Below are 16,535 nucleotides of genomic sequence, written 5' to 3' on the forward strand. Positions count from 1 at the left end.
ATGCTATTGGAATTTCAGCAGGATAATATAGAAATATTCCGAAGCACAGGAAGAGACTTACATATGATAGCCACAGTTTGATCCCCGATTAATTCCACTAATTACCTGAAAATAAAATGAAGTATAAATTCTCAAGAAATTCATCACAGATACAGGTATTATGTTATTGCAAGGTGAACAATAAGTGAATGCTAACCAGCAAAGGTTTTGACCATGAAAACAGTGCGCCAGACAATGCCAATGAGACACAATCCACTGGAGTCCCTGAGTAACAAATCCCATAAACAAAGCCTATTACTAAAACAAATACTACTAAGAGTGCAAAACACACATCACTTCACTGTGAATCCAGTTAGTGGAAAAAAAACCAATCAGTTCCATAATACAGTCACGACTACAGCCCTAGAAATGAAAATAGAAAAAGCAAAAGCCCAGTCATTCCTAGAAAATCATACAAAAAAATGCAAAACCAACACTCCTACATGTTAGTAAACCTTGAATTCTTAAACTGGAGGTGGCTCGGTTACTACAAATATACGATGCTCTTAACAATTAATATTTTCAAATTTAGAGGCCAGAAACTGAGGAAAAATAAGATCGTTCTACCTGAAATTTCATAAGCTACGGCACCATTAATTTCAGCAGAAGTTGCAGCAATTGTTTCTTGTAAAGTCACAGAATGACTGGACACCGATTTGTCCCTGACCAACCAATTCACAAACTAAAGAAATCAAAAGACATAACCCCAGGTTAAATACCAACAAAAAATATAGTAAGAACAACCAATTAGCACATACAAAACAAAATTCAAAAAACCGAAGACAAATTCAGGCAGTAACTAAAAAACCAACATACCCAGTTAAGCAAACTAAACCAAATGGCATATAAATATTTAGAAAAACTAAATGAAAAAAAAGCATAAAAAACAGAACCCACATCCCCATGTGTGAACAACCATGCTAAAAAAATCCCATCATTCCACATACCCAAAACGAATTCAAATCCCATCATCACATCCTCCAAGCTTAAAAACTGAAGACAGCCTTTTATAAGCATATCAATAACAAAAGTAAATAAAAAAATAAAAAAATCAAACCATCAAAATTGAGGAAGTCAATGAGAAAAACCCACGATTGAGGAGCGCAAACATGGACATTACAGAGGCCTTCACGAACCAGAGCTTCAACAAGAAAAAGAAGACCAGGAGAGTCAATCCCATCTCCATTAGTTACCAAAACAACAGGCTTTGAATTATTGTTGTCTTCCTCTTCAGTGTTTTCCACACAAGCAGAAGTAGATGGCTCTGTTGATTGATCATTATCATTATTTGATAGGTCACTTCCTTTTTCTTCTCCTCCTCCTCCACCTTTTCTGCTCAACAGTACTTGTTGCAGATTGGAAACCAGGCCAGGAGGTAACATGTTGTTCTTGACAGATGTCATTTGTTAGCAACAAAACACAAGACAGACACTTTCTTTTAAGATATTGGTCGGGAATCAAAACCCTAAAGACACAGGGAGATTGTGAGAGATGGGAAAGGAGGGTGAGGAAAAAAAATAAAGAAGAAGGAAGAGCTGAGAATGAAAAAAAAGGAGGGTAATTTATGGATAGACCGGGTCCGACGGAGAGAAAGAGACTGTCGTCAGTCCTTGTGGGGGAGACAAATTACTTTCTTTAAAGGAAAAAAAAAAGTTAATTAGTTGTTATTACATGACTAAAATGTTCTTCGGTTCCTAGCTTTTGAAGGTAATTATAACTTCAAATTGATGTGCATCTAAATCTATAATTGAGACCAATTTGGATGCAATTGAATAGGTTTTTTATTAAATCTTCAAATTCTTATTTTTAATTAAATTTCTTTTATATTCTTATATCATTAATATAAAAAATAAATTTATTTTCATATACTTTTTAATTATTTTAAATATATTTAGTTTTTAAAGATATTTTTTGGATTGATTTATAATTTTTTTTGATAAAATTTATTTTTTACAATATTTTTATTTATTTTCATATAGAACAAATTCTTTTATTTTATTTAATTAATTTAATACATATTTATTTTATAATTATTTAATTGAATAAAACAATTTTTTTAATAAATAAATTTATCAAACAAACTAGATAAAATAAATTTATTGTAAAATAAAATATTTTGATTTACACATTCTTTAAATTTTTTTAGTTTTAGTTATTGTTTATAAATTTTATTTATTTATTAGCTAACATAATTCTTAATTTATTTAATTATATATATATATATTTTTATTTTCACTAAAAAATAACTATAAAAACATATTAAAACAATTGTATATATAACTGTTTTTATTGGGGAAAAAAAAATGACTTGCGGCGAATCTCGAGTCTAATAATTAGTTGTTACGATAATGGAAACTGGCAATGGCATGATTAAAGGGTGAGAGAGAAGGAAAGAGGTCATGTTACGTGCTTGTCCGATACTTGCTTAATTATTATTTTTCTGGTTAATTAAAATTAATACAAGCGTTGTCGTCATAATTACAATCAGAAAAGGGGATGTGATCTGATTTCATGTCATGGAACTGTTACAACGCACCGTTTTAATGATGGCCTTCCGTGCCTGCCAGAAGCTCATCTGCTATATTCATTCATTTATTTTACGAAAATATTAATTTCAATATTTTTTTAGAAATACTGATTTATTATTATTATCCTTTTGATTTTCATCACATGGGTGTTATAAATATTGACAAAATAGAAGGATAGAGCATTGCGTTTTTATAATTGTATATATATTATTTATAGTTATGATTATTTTTTAAAATATTTTTTATTTAAAAATATATTAAAATAATATTTTTTATTTTTTAAAAATTATTTTTCATATCAGAATATTAAAATATTTAAAAATATTAATTTAAAATAAATAAATTTAATTTTTTAAAAAATATTTTTTAAACTGGATAAAAAAGCTTTTGTAGAGGTAAAGGTTTGAAACATTCTCACGAAAACATCTAACTATAAATAAATATATCATTTTATTAATTAAATGAAGAATAATCGTTTGCAACAACAGATTGGATGAAGCTTTACTCTGTCACTATAACAATCTTTTATAAAGCTAATGTTTATACAAATCCCCAGTTATCATTGTACGAATAGTCAAATCTTGCTCTATAAAATAGTTTTACAAATTCAACTCTACCTTCGTTAAGTTTACATAATTTGATCCGACTTTACTCAATTATTAACAAATATACTTTAACCATATTAAAGCTTATTATGCTGGGGTATATTAGTGTACATTCTTGATTATCAAATGGGTGATATATATATATTATCTAATAGATCTAAATAAAAATAAAAATAAAAATAATAATTAAATTTTTTTAAAAAAAATATAAAAATCTAAAAACATGAGTTTAGGTGTGGTAGTCCAAGCCTATCTGTTAAGAAACATAAACTCAGTAATAATTCAATTGAAAAAAATATTATATCCAGTCTTGTTAGAGATGTTGTTACACCTAACTATGTTGTTACACCTAACTAAGGTCTGGAGCTATCATGCCTAAACACAAGGTGTTTGGGTCTAAATAATATACATAAACCTATTTTTTATTTTTTTTTGGGTTTGACTACCTTACCCGAGCATAACACCCCTTTAAAATTTTTCTATGACTCCACGCGGGTCCATTAATGTTTTATATTGATCTTATATATATTATTTTGAATAGAATACAATTTAAAATATTATAAGGATTTAGTCTCTTTTCTCCACAAAAAGATAAGATTTATAGATTATAAATACACCATGAATTCTTCACACTAAATATTTATAATTTCTTCATTTTTAACACTTTTAAAATACATATTTGTAGAGTCTATCTCTTTAAAATATCAATGTTATTTTTTTTATAAAGTTACCGATTTTAACATATGAGAATTTCTACATTCATTAAAAAAAAATCTTTTACAGATATTAGTTGTTAATCACCTATATTTTTTATATTAATTCATCAAATGTCTTGATTAAAAAAAATAAATCAAATTACTTAAACTAAAAAATTAATTAATTATCCAACAAATTAATTTTATTCATAAATATATTAAATTTTAAAACTCATCATTATCTTTTTTTCTAAGCTGAGGCTAGCCCTTCTTCCACTTCTTGGTTTTGTACGAGGGGTTAGCCCCCTCCCTTCTCCTCACCTCAATAGAAACACGTGGTAGTCGCTTCTTCTCTCCTCTTCTTGATATTTCTTTATTTGCGGAAGAAATATCAGCCCACCCTTAAATAGAAGAGCTCAGCTTCGATGAAAGCAAGATAAGTTCTTAATAAATGAGATGACTTAGTTAACCTATATGATAAAATAAACCATTCACTCCCTTAAAAAAACCCTAATTCATGGAAGCCAATACTAAAAGGTTCAGTATGAATATGCCTCCTTGACCCTTTTCACACCCTTACAAAAAAAAAAGAAATTGTTTCTTGGTTAGTTAAATTTTGCAAATTATTAACACCCCCGAGTTATTTGAAGATTCATGTTATCTTGCAATAACAGTCTTTATTTTTGCCATTTCATGTGGAAACGCAAAGTTTTCCATGTGCTTTGCTCCGTGCACCATATTTTTTTCGTCCAAATGTGTTTTTTGTCAACTGCGAAAGTAGACATGCTGTGAAAATCAGATGCATTCTCTTTGGAAGCGTGAGCAAAAAACTAGTTGAAGCCTGCACTCAAATGTGATGACTCGCTCTCCTGTAAGAGATGGGTTCCACGTTCTGGAAGTACAGGCTCACAAGCTTCCTGGTTACGTGAGGCCAACTGTTAAGATGGACCAAAACTCGGGTTATTTAATGGCTCCAAGGTCAACCACAGGACCAAAACTTGGGTTATTTAATGCTGTGTTTCTCTTCTTTTGAATTCAGCAACAAATTAGAGCTTAAAGTTTCAAGAGACGCGGCCAGATTTTTGTTATTCAAGAAACCTCACGAGGAAGCTTGTTCTTTATGTTTTGTTGCTTTCTTCTTCTAGTTCCCCCAACCTCTGGAGTGTTTCTGAGGTTGAAATGGAATTAGCCAATACCTGTAATTTTCACCTACATGAAATCACGAAAGAGAAAAGGTTTAAAAATGAATTTATGGCTTTGAGCCTTTGGCTAGATTACTTTATAAAATTATCTGCCCTTATCCCAAGAGTTTATTGGAAAAGAAAATCAAAGAATGAATAGATAGGAGGAGAGTCGTATTGAAAAATATTTGGATAAATTAAAAGCCCCTTTGTATTTATTTTTTTAAAATGTATTTTTTTCTTTACTTCAATTTTTTTATATATTTTTAGATCATTTTAATATGTTGATGTTAAAAAAAAATTTAAAAAATAAAAAATATTATTTCAATGTATTTTTAAACAAAAATATTTTGATAAACAATCATTATTATAATATTAAACATGTTTGAAATCAATATTGTAAAATAGTTTAAAAATTATTTGATTTTTTTAACTGATACATGAATGAATTAATAAAAAGAAAGCAATAGATATTAATATATTCATATCAACATTATAATTATTATTATGAAAAACACTCATAGAAACCCACACCACTGTAGAGCTAAACTTATTCTATGTGAATTTTGATGGTGAAACATTTTTGTCCTAAAACTTTTTTTTTATTTCTCCAGAACCAAATTAAAAACCAATTTAAGTGTTTTTTTTATTTCATAATCACACCTTTTGAATTATAAATATTGAGTCGCTCTAATTTTTAATTTTTTTAAAAAATTCAATTTTAATCTAAAATTTTGTTTTTTTTATATTTTTAGTCCAATACACACCTTTTGAATTATAAATATTGAGTCCCTCTAATTTTTAAATTTTTTTAAAAATTTAATTTTAATCTAAAACTTTGTTTTTTATATATTTTTAGTCCAACAAATGATATGTTGTATATAATTTTATTTTTAAATTAAAGAGTAAAAACATATCATGTGCCTTTTAATATTTAAAAATAAAAGGATAACATGTTGTTTGCCGTATGCTCTTAGAAAGAGAGCAAACCAAGTCTATTTTATGTGCTAGACGTGTGAGCAGATCCATACACTTGGTCTTTTTAAAAACTAAAATTAGTATATTTTTAACCCTTTAAAAATTAAAAAACAATCTTCTTTTTTGTTATCAAACTTTAGAAACATTAGGGCTATTTTTTATTTAGTAACACACACAACTTCTATTTTTAATTTTTTAATTTGTTATTTTGTATAAAAAAGTCTAGTTAACATATAATTAAATGAAAAACAATCTTAAGAATTATAAATTGTTAATTTCATTAGGGTAAATGATTTGAATTGTAAGTTTAATAGAATAATCAGTTTATTCTATTCTTTTTTTGTTATTGTTTTTTGAATTAACTTTTTTTAATATTATCCTTTAATTTAATTATTTTTTGTATTTATTATAGAAAAATACATTGAACGAGCCTGCTTATTATTATTTTTTTTTTGGAAAAAATTATCTTATCCATGGTAAATCACGTGTCAATGGTTAGTAAAAAAAACACTAATTAAGGTGGGGAATTAAAGTAAGCTCTAAGAACTGCATTAATTCATTTCTTTCAAAGAGATGCACATTGATCAACATTTTATTTGAAGAAGTCCATATGGAGGATTTATGAAAAAAAACATATCTAATACGCAGAGTTATAAACGGACACCAAAGATAGAATCATTAACAGACCAGCCCAGAAATACATCTTCAAATATCCAAAAGTTTGCACAGATGGATACGTTTGATTCGTCATTCACTCTATAATTTCACCACAGCCGAAGTGAACGGGCTATCAGATTCAGCAAATTCCTTGTGACTGTTATGGTATTGAATATAATTGTTTAAAAAGTTCTTTAGCATCACATGTCAAAGATCGCATGTCTTCTGGGTCATACTTGAAGATGAAAAAGCTTTCAAGTTTCTTTCCAATGAAAAAGAGTATTTCGACAAGTATTCAAGATTACTAAGCAATCAGCTTGGTACCTGCATGGTCTGAAGGTCTAAGCAGCCTTGATGCTCATAATAAATTTGAACTTTCAACCAGGAATAAGGTGAGGTACAGAAGCTAATATAAGCCTGTGGGTATTCTGGGGCATTGAATAAGGTGTATGGCTTCCCTGATTCCACTTCCTGCTCAGTGTTGTATCCCTCCATCATCTTTCTAACACGCTATCGAAACAGGGCCTTCAAGTGAACTTTCAATTTTGAGCACCAAGAAAGCACATCCAGTCTTTACGTCTCAGCTTTAATAGCTTATATACACCACTAAAAAATCTATCAATACAAACAAAATTATCTACAAAAAAATTTTCATTGGTATTTCGAAACAGGGCCTTCAAGTGAACTTTCAAGTGACCTTTTGAGAACCAAGAAAGCACATCCAGTCTTTACGTCTCAGCTTTAATAGCTTATATACACCACTAGAAAATCTATCAATACAAACAAAATTATCTACAAAAAAATTTTCATTGGTATTTTAGCATGGTATTTATTGGCTGAATTGTTCTCGCCACCATTTCTATCGGTAAATATCGAGGGAATCCCATTTAAAATAAAAAAAATTAAAAAAACCAAAAAGCACCATATTGTAGAATTTTTTATGGATGTTTTTACTGATAAAATTACAATTGGATTCAAACAGAGAAAGTCATATAATAACGTGTCACTTGTATTGACAAAATTGTTGATTAATTGGTAAACAGAAGAATACAATTAGTAATTCTATTGGTAATAGTTAATATATAACTCAATCGACCCTCTCTTCCCTCATTTCTTCCTTTTCCTCTCCATAACTAAACAAAGCCCCCAACCCAAAATCTACAACTAAAAGCCTCTCCTCCCCCTACATCACCCTCCCATCTATGCTCAACTCATCCTTCCTCAATTTTTTTTAGTCACAACAACAATTTTATTGTAGTTTTTTTTTATTTTAAGTAAGTAAATCTATTATTTTTTAAATTTGAACACAATTTTAAAATATTAATTTTTTTATTACATATTTTTGTAGTATATATTTTTTGTTTGAGAGTTTACTTTTTTATTTTCCTCTAACAAACTTGCTGTATGGATACATGATTTTGTACATGTTATGATTTGTTTTAGATTTTCTAAAATTATATTTGTTTTTAAATTATTGAAACTTATATCGAATTACCAACTTAGGTGTGTTTGATGATATAAATAGTGGCTTGTCTAATAGGTCCATTTTATATTTTGTCAATTTTATTGTCAAGTTGTAATTTTTATAAATTAATATTTTTCAAATTTATATATATGTAGATAATTGATAATGAATTAAAAGAAGTATGAAAGTAGATTGATTATTTACTCAATGATTAGTACTTAAAAGTGTATTTTTATCAAAGTTTTATATCATCACTTTGCACTTGAAGTATCAATAAATTTGATCTTTATAATCACCTTTTAAGCACCAAGAAAGTACACCCAGTCTTTACATCTCAGCTTTAATAAGTTATATACACCACCACTAGAAAATCTACAATACAAACAAAATTATCTACAAAAAATTTTTTATTGGTATTTTGATGTGGTATTTACTGGCTAAATTGTTCTCATCCCATTTCTGTCGGTAAATATCGAGAGAATCCCATTCAAAATAAAAGGAATTTAAAAAAAACCAAAAGGCATCATACTGTGAAATTTTTTGTGGATGTTTTTATCGATAGAATTACAATTGGATTCAAACAGAGAAAGTCGTATAATAATATGTCACTTATACTGACAAAATTATCGACTGATTAACAAACAAAAGAATACAATTAGTAATTCTATTGGTAATAGTTAATATATAACTTCGTCGACCTTTTCCTCCCTTATTTTGTCTTTTTCCTCTCTGTAACAAAACAACCCCCCACCCAAAATCTGCAACTAACAGCCTCTCCTCCCCTCACATCACCCTCCCATTTATGCTCAACTCATCCTTCCTAGATTTTTTTTCAGTCACAACAACAATTTTATTGTAGTTTTATTTATTTTAAGTTAATAAATTTATCATTTTTTAAATTTGAATACAATTTTGAAATATCAATTTTTTTATTGCATATTTTTGTAGTTTATATTTTTTGTTTGAGAGTTTACTTTTTTTTCCTCTAACAAACTTGTTGTATGGATACATGATTTTGTATATGTTATGGTTTGTTTTAGATTTTCTAAAATGATATTTGTTTTTAAATTGTTGAAACTTATATCGAGTTACCAACTTAAATGTGTTTGATGATATAAACAGTGGTTTGTTTAACGGGTCCATTTTATATTTTGTCAATTTTATTGTCGAATTGTAATTTTTGTAAATTAATGTTTTTCAAATTTATATATACGCAGATAATTGATAATGAATTAAAATAAGTATGAAAGTACGTTGATTATTTACTTAATATAGTTAATTAATAAATATTGTTATCATCATTATTTGATATATATATATATATATGCAATAAAAGTCATGGATGATCCTTTATGAATGTACAAGGATTTATCCCAAGGATTGCGGAGGATGAATTATTGTAATGTGGTTCAAGGTTTTATTAATTACACAACATTTATTCCGAAAAATATTAGTGGAGGCAATATTAAATGTCTATATAGGACATGTCAAAATAAAAAGTTTATCCATCTAGATATTGTAACAATGCATCTTCTACACAAAGTGTTCATGAAGGAATACCTATGTTAGTATGTACATAGAGAACCATTTGTTCCTCACGATACCATGACAGAAAGGATGGTTAGGTAACTTCTACTGCTAACAACGTGCATAAAGTTAAAACTAACAACATTAATCTTTATATGACTATGATTATGAATGTGAAGAGAATAAATCAAGATCATGTCGATCAATGTCCAATCATAGATAAAGAACCTAATGCAGACATAACCAGGGTTTTTTTTTATCTTTTAAAAGATTTTGACAAATCATTATAAGATAGCTACAAATCACAGTAAATTATCAGTCGTTGCATAGGTGTTTTCCATCAAGTCAAATTATGAGTTAAGTGAGGCTGGTTATGATATGATTATCAAATGAACAAGAAGCATTTTACCTGTAGGAAATAGGCTGAAAGAGAACTTTTATATTGCTATGTCTATGATGAAACCCTTTAGTTTAGGATATCAAAGAAATTGAAATGTATCCAAATATTTGTATACTATACTACCTTGAAAATGCTGAGCTGAATAAGTACATGACATGTGGATATTCCCGTTATAAACCTATAACTGACAAGAGAAAGACTCTTATAGCACATAAAAAACTTAGATTGTTTTCAATTACACCTAAACTGCAGAGGTTATTCATGTTATCAAAAACTATAAAGCACATCACATGGCACCAATCACATGATGTTGTTAATGAAGTGATGATGCGTCATTCCGATAGTGAAGTATGAAAAAGTTATTAAGTTAAATTAAGAAACATTCATCTTGGGCTATGTACAAACATATTTAATCTATTTGGGTCATTTACTACACCTTATTTTTGTTGGCTAGTTATATTAATGGTTTACATCTTACCACTAGGGATGTATATAAGACCAGAGTTTATGTTTTTGACTGAGTTAACTTTTTTTTTTTTTTTATCTATGGTCATACTTGGTCCTAATAGACCAAGCCAAAATATAGATGTTTTTCTTTGGCCGTTGATTGATAAGTTGTGGTCCTCCGGCACGTTGACTTATGATGTATTGATGAAACATAATTTTCTTATGAAGGCAGCTTTGATAAAGACTATTAATGATTTTCAAGTTTATTGAATGATTTATGGCTGGAGCATGAATGAAAAACTATTATGTCCACACTACATAGAAAACAATAAGGCATTCACACTAACAAATAGGAGTAAGAAAGTCTTTTATTATTATCACTACATTTCATACATGCCTGGAATAGGTAAAAGCACTTTTGCAAAGAAACGTCGTATAAAACAACTGAAAGTCTGTCATCGATATGCCAGGTAGACTTGTAATGCACAATGTTGTTCTTTAGGAATGGTATCTATAAACCGTGAAGATAAAATACATTTCATTAAGGATGGCCTGAGTAAAGAGTCTTTAGATAATCTTCTATTAACTTTTGAGACGCATCTTAGTGGAGATATGCATCGTGTAATTCATGATTTATGGCCCCATTTTCATAAAGACATGATCGACTTAGTCTTGGGAATCTGACTAAAAAAGACCTTGTTTGCCAATTTTTAAGAAAACTGGATGGGAAGCCTATCCCCGACCCATAGAGGGCGTTTAAGCTGTTCTTGGACGTAAAACCAAGGGAAGATGTGAGCCACAATCACAACTACCTGTACATACATATGCTTTTTCAAAAATAAATAAATAAATAAATAAAGAGAGAGAGAGAGAGAGAGTGTGTGAGACTCCAGCTAGCCTACATATAGGTGATATGATTGCCTTTTTAATTTCTCATCTATAAAATCCTCTCTTCCTTCCTTTTCATTTCTACGCAACCCATACATTCAATAAATATAGAAGTGTGTAGAAATGACAAGTTCCTCAAGTCATCACATAAGAAATATTTGTGTTTTTGGTGGATTTAGTCCTGGGAAAGAAAAGGAGTTTTTAGAATCAGCAAATCATCTTGGTCAAGTGCTAGTTGAGAGAAAGATTCATTTAGTGTATGGGGGAAGCAGTTTTGGGTTAATGGGAGGTGTGTCAATATCTGTATTTTTAGGAGGTAGTCAAGTTTTGGGGGTCATCCCCGAAGCTTTAGCACAAGGGGACATCATTGAAAAAACAATTAGAAAGAAACTTCAGCTCTCCACAATGTTGGCTCGAATGAATGCAATGTTTAACCATGCTGATGTCTTCATTGCTTTACCAGGTGGTCTAGGCACATTGGAAGAAATCTTTCATATTTCCTCTTGGGCCCAACTGCACATTCACTATAAACCCATAGGTTTGTTAAATGTTAATGGTTATTATGATAAGTTGTTGTCTTTTCTTGATCATGTTGTGGAACAGGAATTTCTAACATTTTCTGCACGACAAATCATAATCTCTGCTGCTACTCCTGAACAATTGATTGACCAACTACAATCTTTCATTCCTGTAATTGATCCCTCCATGAGTCGCATAAATTGATCATCTAAGGAAAGCTGTAAAAAGCTTAGATTAGATTTGAGTCTTTATTTGTAATTTTTTTATCCTTTTGTTTTATTATTGTGTTTTGTTATTTCTTATTTTTATTTCAGTGTATTTCAGGTTTGTCAGTGTTCGTTATTTTAGGTGATATCTTCTATACTCTATCTTTCTACCTTAGAACATTGAGGACAATGTCTCATTTTGGTTGGGGGGAGAGGGTAATAGTTAAAAAAAAAACTGTATTTTCTATTTCATAAAAGGGGAGAGGGTGGTAGCTAAAAAAAAAATTAAATAACTGTGTTTTCTATTTCATAAAGCATGTGCAAAATTGTTGTTACTATGATGACAGAGTAAATGAGATCTTTTTATGACTCTTGAGACGCATCTTAGTAACTATTCTTAATAAGGTCTATCATAATACTTCTTGAAATATTCAGGTTTACAAACTCTCACATTGTTACCACTTAATTCTGCTTATATACTCATTTAACATGTATTCTTAAACCTTAATTTACACACACACACTTTAACATATGATTGTAGGTTGCATATTAGATTATTACATTATTTATGTTCTTTTGTTAAAGGTAACAACTAAGGGAAAGGGATAGTATATAATTAAAAAAAACATAAAAAGAAAAAGAAAAGAAAAAGCAAAAAAATGATGATAATAAAAATATAGATAAGTTTGGTTTCGTAGCCTCCCTAACCTAAGCAATTAAGCCTGAAGGGGTGTTTTAACACCTAATACCCTAAAGTCAACAAATGCTTAGCACTTTCATAGCCCATACTGTATGGTATAACCGATACCTGAGTTATGAAAGGAACTTGATTTGTTGTTAACATAAGTTATAATCATGAATGCTTGATGAGATTTACAAGTATTAACATTAATTGAATAATATGACTAATGTAATCATGTTAATAATCTATAATCTGATTGGAACCTCCTTTGTATGTGGTTTCCAATTGACTAATAAGAGTTTATACTATACTTGTTTGACATACCATTAGTGGATCCTCTAACCTTGACATTTATTGTTATCGTTGTTAAATCTTTACGTTAATATTCCATCTCAAAGCTCTCATTTTCTTCTTCTTTTTCTTCTTTTTCTTTATTATTATTATTATTATTATTATTATTAGTATTAATACTACTACTATTAGTACTATTATTATTATTGTTGTTGTTGTTGTTGTTGTTATTACTATTATTATTGTTGTTGTTGTTATTGTTAGTGTTATTGTATTATTATTTATAATTTATACAATTAACCTCCCTGTGGTTCGACCTCGGCCTTACCGGGTTATTTATTACTTCGACACTCCTGCACTTGGGAGAAGACATCAATCTTTTAGTCGTGTCAAGTTTTTGGCGCCGTTGCCGGGGAGGTAAGATAAAAACCTTGAGTAATGCTTAAGTTTTGTTTTTATTAATATCTTGTTTATGCCTTTCATTTCTTTTTCTTTACTTAGTTAACTTTTATCTTATTTATATACTTATCTTGTTTATTTATGTTTCTCTCTTTCATTATTTTAGCTAAATTTATTATGTCAATGTGAAAAGGTTACACCAATGGTGTAAGAATAAGTATGGTGAAAGGATTAAAAAAGAGTGGTGACACGACGAAAAGATTGATGTCTTCTCCTAAGTGCAGGAGTGTCGAAGTAATAAATAACCCGGCAAGACCGGAGTCGAACCACAGGAAGGTTAATTGTATAAATTATAAATAACAATTATAAACAACAACAACAACAACAATAATATTAGTAGCAATAATAATAATAATAATAGTAATAGTAATAGTAATAGTAATAGTAATAGTAATAGTAATAGTAATAGTAATAGTAATAGTAATAGTAATAGTAATAGTAATAGTAATAGTAATAGTAATAGTAATAGTAATAGTAATAGTAATAGTAATAGTAATGTAGTAGTAGTAATAAAGAAAAAGAAGGAGAAGAAGAAGAAAAAGATGAGAACTTTGAGATGGAATATTAATATAAGGATTAAACAATGATAATAACAAATGTCATAGTTAGAGGATCCACTAATGGTATGTCAAACAAGTATAGTATAAACTCTTATTATTCAATTGAAAACCACACACAAAGGAGGTTCCAATCATATTATATATTGTTAACATGATTACATTAGTCATTGACATGATCAAAGAGTTGATGTCTTATCCGAAGTGCAGAAGTGTCAAAGTAAGAAATAACCCGGCAAGACCAGAGTCGAACCACAGAGAGGTTAACTATATAAATTATAAATAAAAACAACAACAACAATAATAATAATAAAAACAACAACAACAACAACAATGATGATGGTGGTGGTGGTGAAGATGAGTTAAAGAAGACTTTGAGATGTAAAATTAATGTGAAGATTATACAATAATAAAAACAAATGTCAAGGTTAGAGGATGCACTAATAGTATTAGAGATAAGTAAGGTATAAACTTTTTATTAATTATCAACATGATCATATTAATCATCTTATTTACATAACACCATACTTATAAATTTTATCAAGTATTCATGATGCTAACTTATGTTGACAATAAATCAAGTTCCTCTCATAATAACGATGTCGGTCGAATACTATGGAGGATCAAGTATTTGATGTACCAATTGTTACACAACACAAATCTAGATTAACCATTTAACAAGTAAGGTATTAAGAATTAATAAGATAAAAATGATAAGACATGTTAATAGCAAGTTGTTTAGGATATAAGCATTAAAGTCCATATTGAGTTTATATTTACTTATCCTAACACCATTAGTGAAACCTTTTCACCTTGACATAATTAACTTAGCTAGACATTATGAAGGAGAAAAACTTAAAGAAACAATATAAGAACATAAATATGATATAAGTTAACTAAGTATAGTAAAGAAAATGAAAAGCATCAACAAGAGATTAATGAAAGCAAAACTTAAGCATTACAACAATATAAAGAGAAAGAGCAAGAACATGATCTTGATATAGAAAACAAGATGCCCAAATGAATGACAAATGCCTCCTTTTATAGGCTAAAATTCAGAACTATTCATGTGGTAATTGATAATTGATGTAGTGGCCAACTATTGATTAGTGGACTTGGTGGACAACATCACTCCAGCACTTTGGATGGCTAAATTGATATTGATGTAATCAGAATTTGTCAAAGCGTTCTGCATAAAAGTTGTTGGAAATTATCTTTTCCTTCCACCAACCAAATTTTAGATCATTTGGATCACTACAGCTCGAGATATGTCTAAAATATTGAGTAGTGCTGCTGGTGGACGTGGTGGATAGCACTCATGGTTTTGTATGGATGAAATCTCCTTTCTACCATCCGAATTTGAGCTCGTTCTCTTCATGAAAGTTGTTGGAAATTGTCTTTTCCTTCCACCCACCAAATTTCAAATTATTTGGACTTCTAAAACTCCAGTTATGGATAAAACTTTGAGTAGTATTTGGGCTGGATTGCAAGACAGACTCCTTTGAATTTGAAAATGCTAATACTTGTAAATCTCATCAAGCATTCATGATTATAACTTATGTTAACAACAAATCAAGTTCCTTTCATAGCTCAGGTGTCGGTTATACCATACATTATGGGATACGAAAGTGCCTATAACTCAGGTGTCGGTTATACCATACAGTATGAACTATGAAAGTGTCAAGCATTTGTTGTACCAAGTGTTATACAACATAAATCAAGATTAATCATTTAACAAGCAAAGCATTAAAGAGTGAACAAGATAACAAATACACAGCATGTTAGTATCAAACATTAAAGTCCATATTAAGTTTACATTATACTTATTCTTACACCATTAATGTAACATTTTCACCTTGACATAATAAATTTAGCTAGACATAATGAAAGAAAGAAAAATAAAAATAAAACAAAATAAGAACATAAATAAGATAAAAGTTAGCTAAGTAAATGAAAGGAAATAAAAGGCATAAACTTGATATTAATAAAAGCAAAGCATAAACATTACAAAAAATACAAAGAAAGAAAGCAAGAACATGATCTTGATCTCGAAACCAAGATGCCTAAATACATGGCAAATGCCTCCTTTTATAGGACAAAATTAGGAACTATTGATTTGATGACTAATTGATGAGTGGGTGACCAACTCTTGACTTGGTGACAATCCTTATCTTCTCTTGTCTGCCCAAAACATCATTGATAACGTCAAAATTGTTCTCTTGTCTGCCCGACCAACTTTTGACTTGGTGACAATCCTTATCTTCTCTTGTCTGCCCCAAACATCATTGACAACGTCAAAATTGGACCACTTGAAAACATGAAAGTTGTAGGAAATCTCATCAAGCATTCATGATTATAACTTATGTTAACAACAAATCAAGTTCCTTTCATAACTCAGGTGTCAGTTATAC

General features: G+C 29.3%; 2 protein-coding genes across 2 annotated transcripts in view; both read right to left on the bottom strand.

Moving 5' to 3' along the window:
- The window catches only part of LOC105114859 (uncharacterized), a 23,842-nt gene that overhangs the window by 3,381 nt on the left and 3,926 nt on the right, over window positions 1–16,535 (bottom strand). The window lies entirely within an intron of this gene.
- LOC105114858 (uncharacterized) lies at window positions 13–1,700 on the bottom strand. Its single transcript, XM_011011556.1, has 4 exons — window positions 1,132–1,700; window positions 607–701; window positions 197–264; window positions 13–105 (listed from the first exon to the last, which is right to left on the bottom strand). The coding sequence occupies exons 1-4, from the start codon at window positions 1,440–1,442 to the stop codon at window positions 58–60; spliced, it is 522 nt and encodes a 173-aa protein (XP_011009858.1). The 5' UTR covers window positions 1,443–1,700; the 3' UTR covers window positions 13–57.

Source organism: Populus euphratica, unplaced genomic scaffold (assembly GCF_000495115.2).
Source record: "Populus euphratica unplaced genomic scaffold, PopEup_1.0 scaffold777.1, whole genome shotgun sequence".
In the NCBI taxonomy this organism is placed as follows: Eukaryota; Viridiplantae; Streptophyta; class Magnoliopsida; order Malpighiales; family Salicaceae; genus Populus; species Populus euphratica.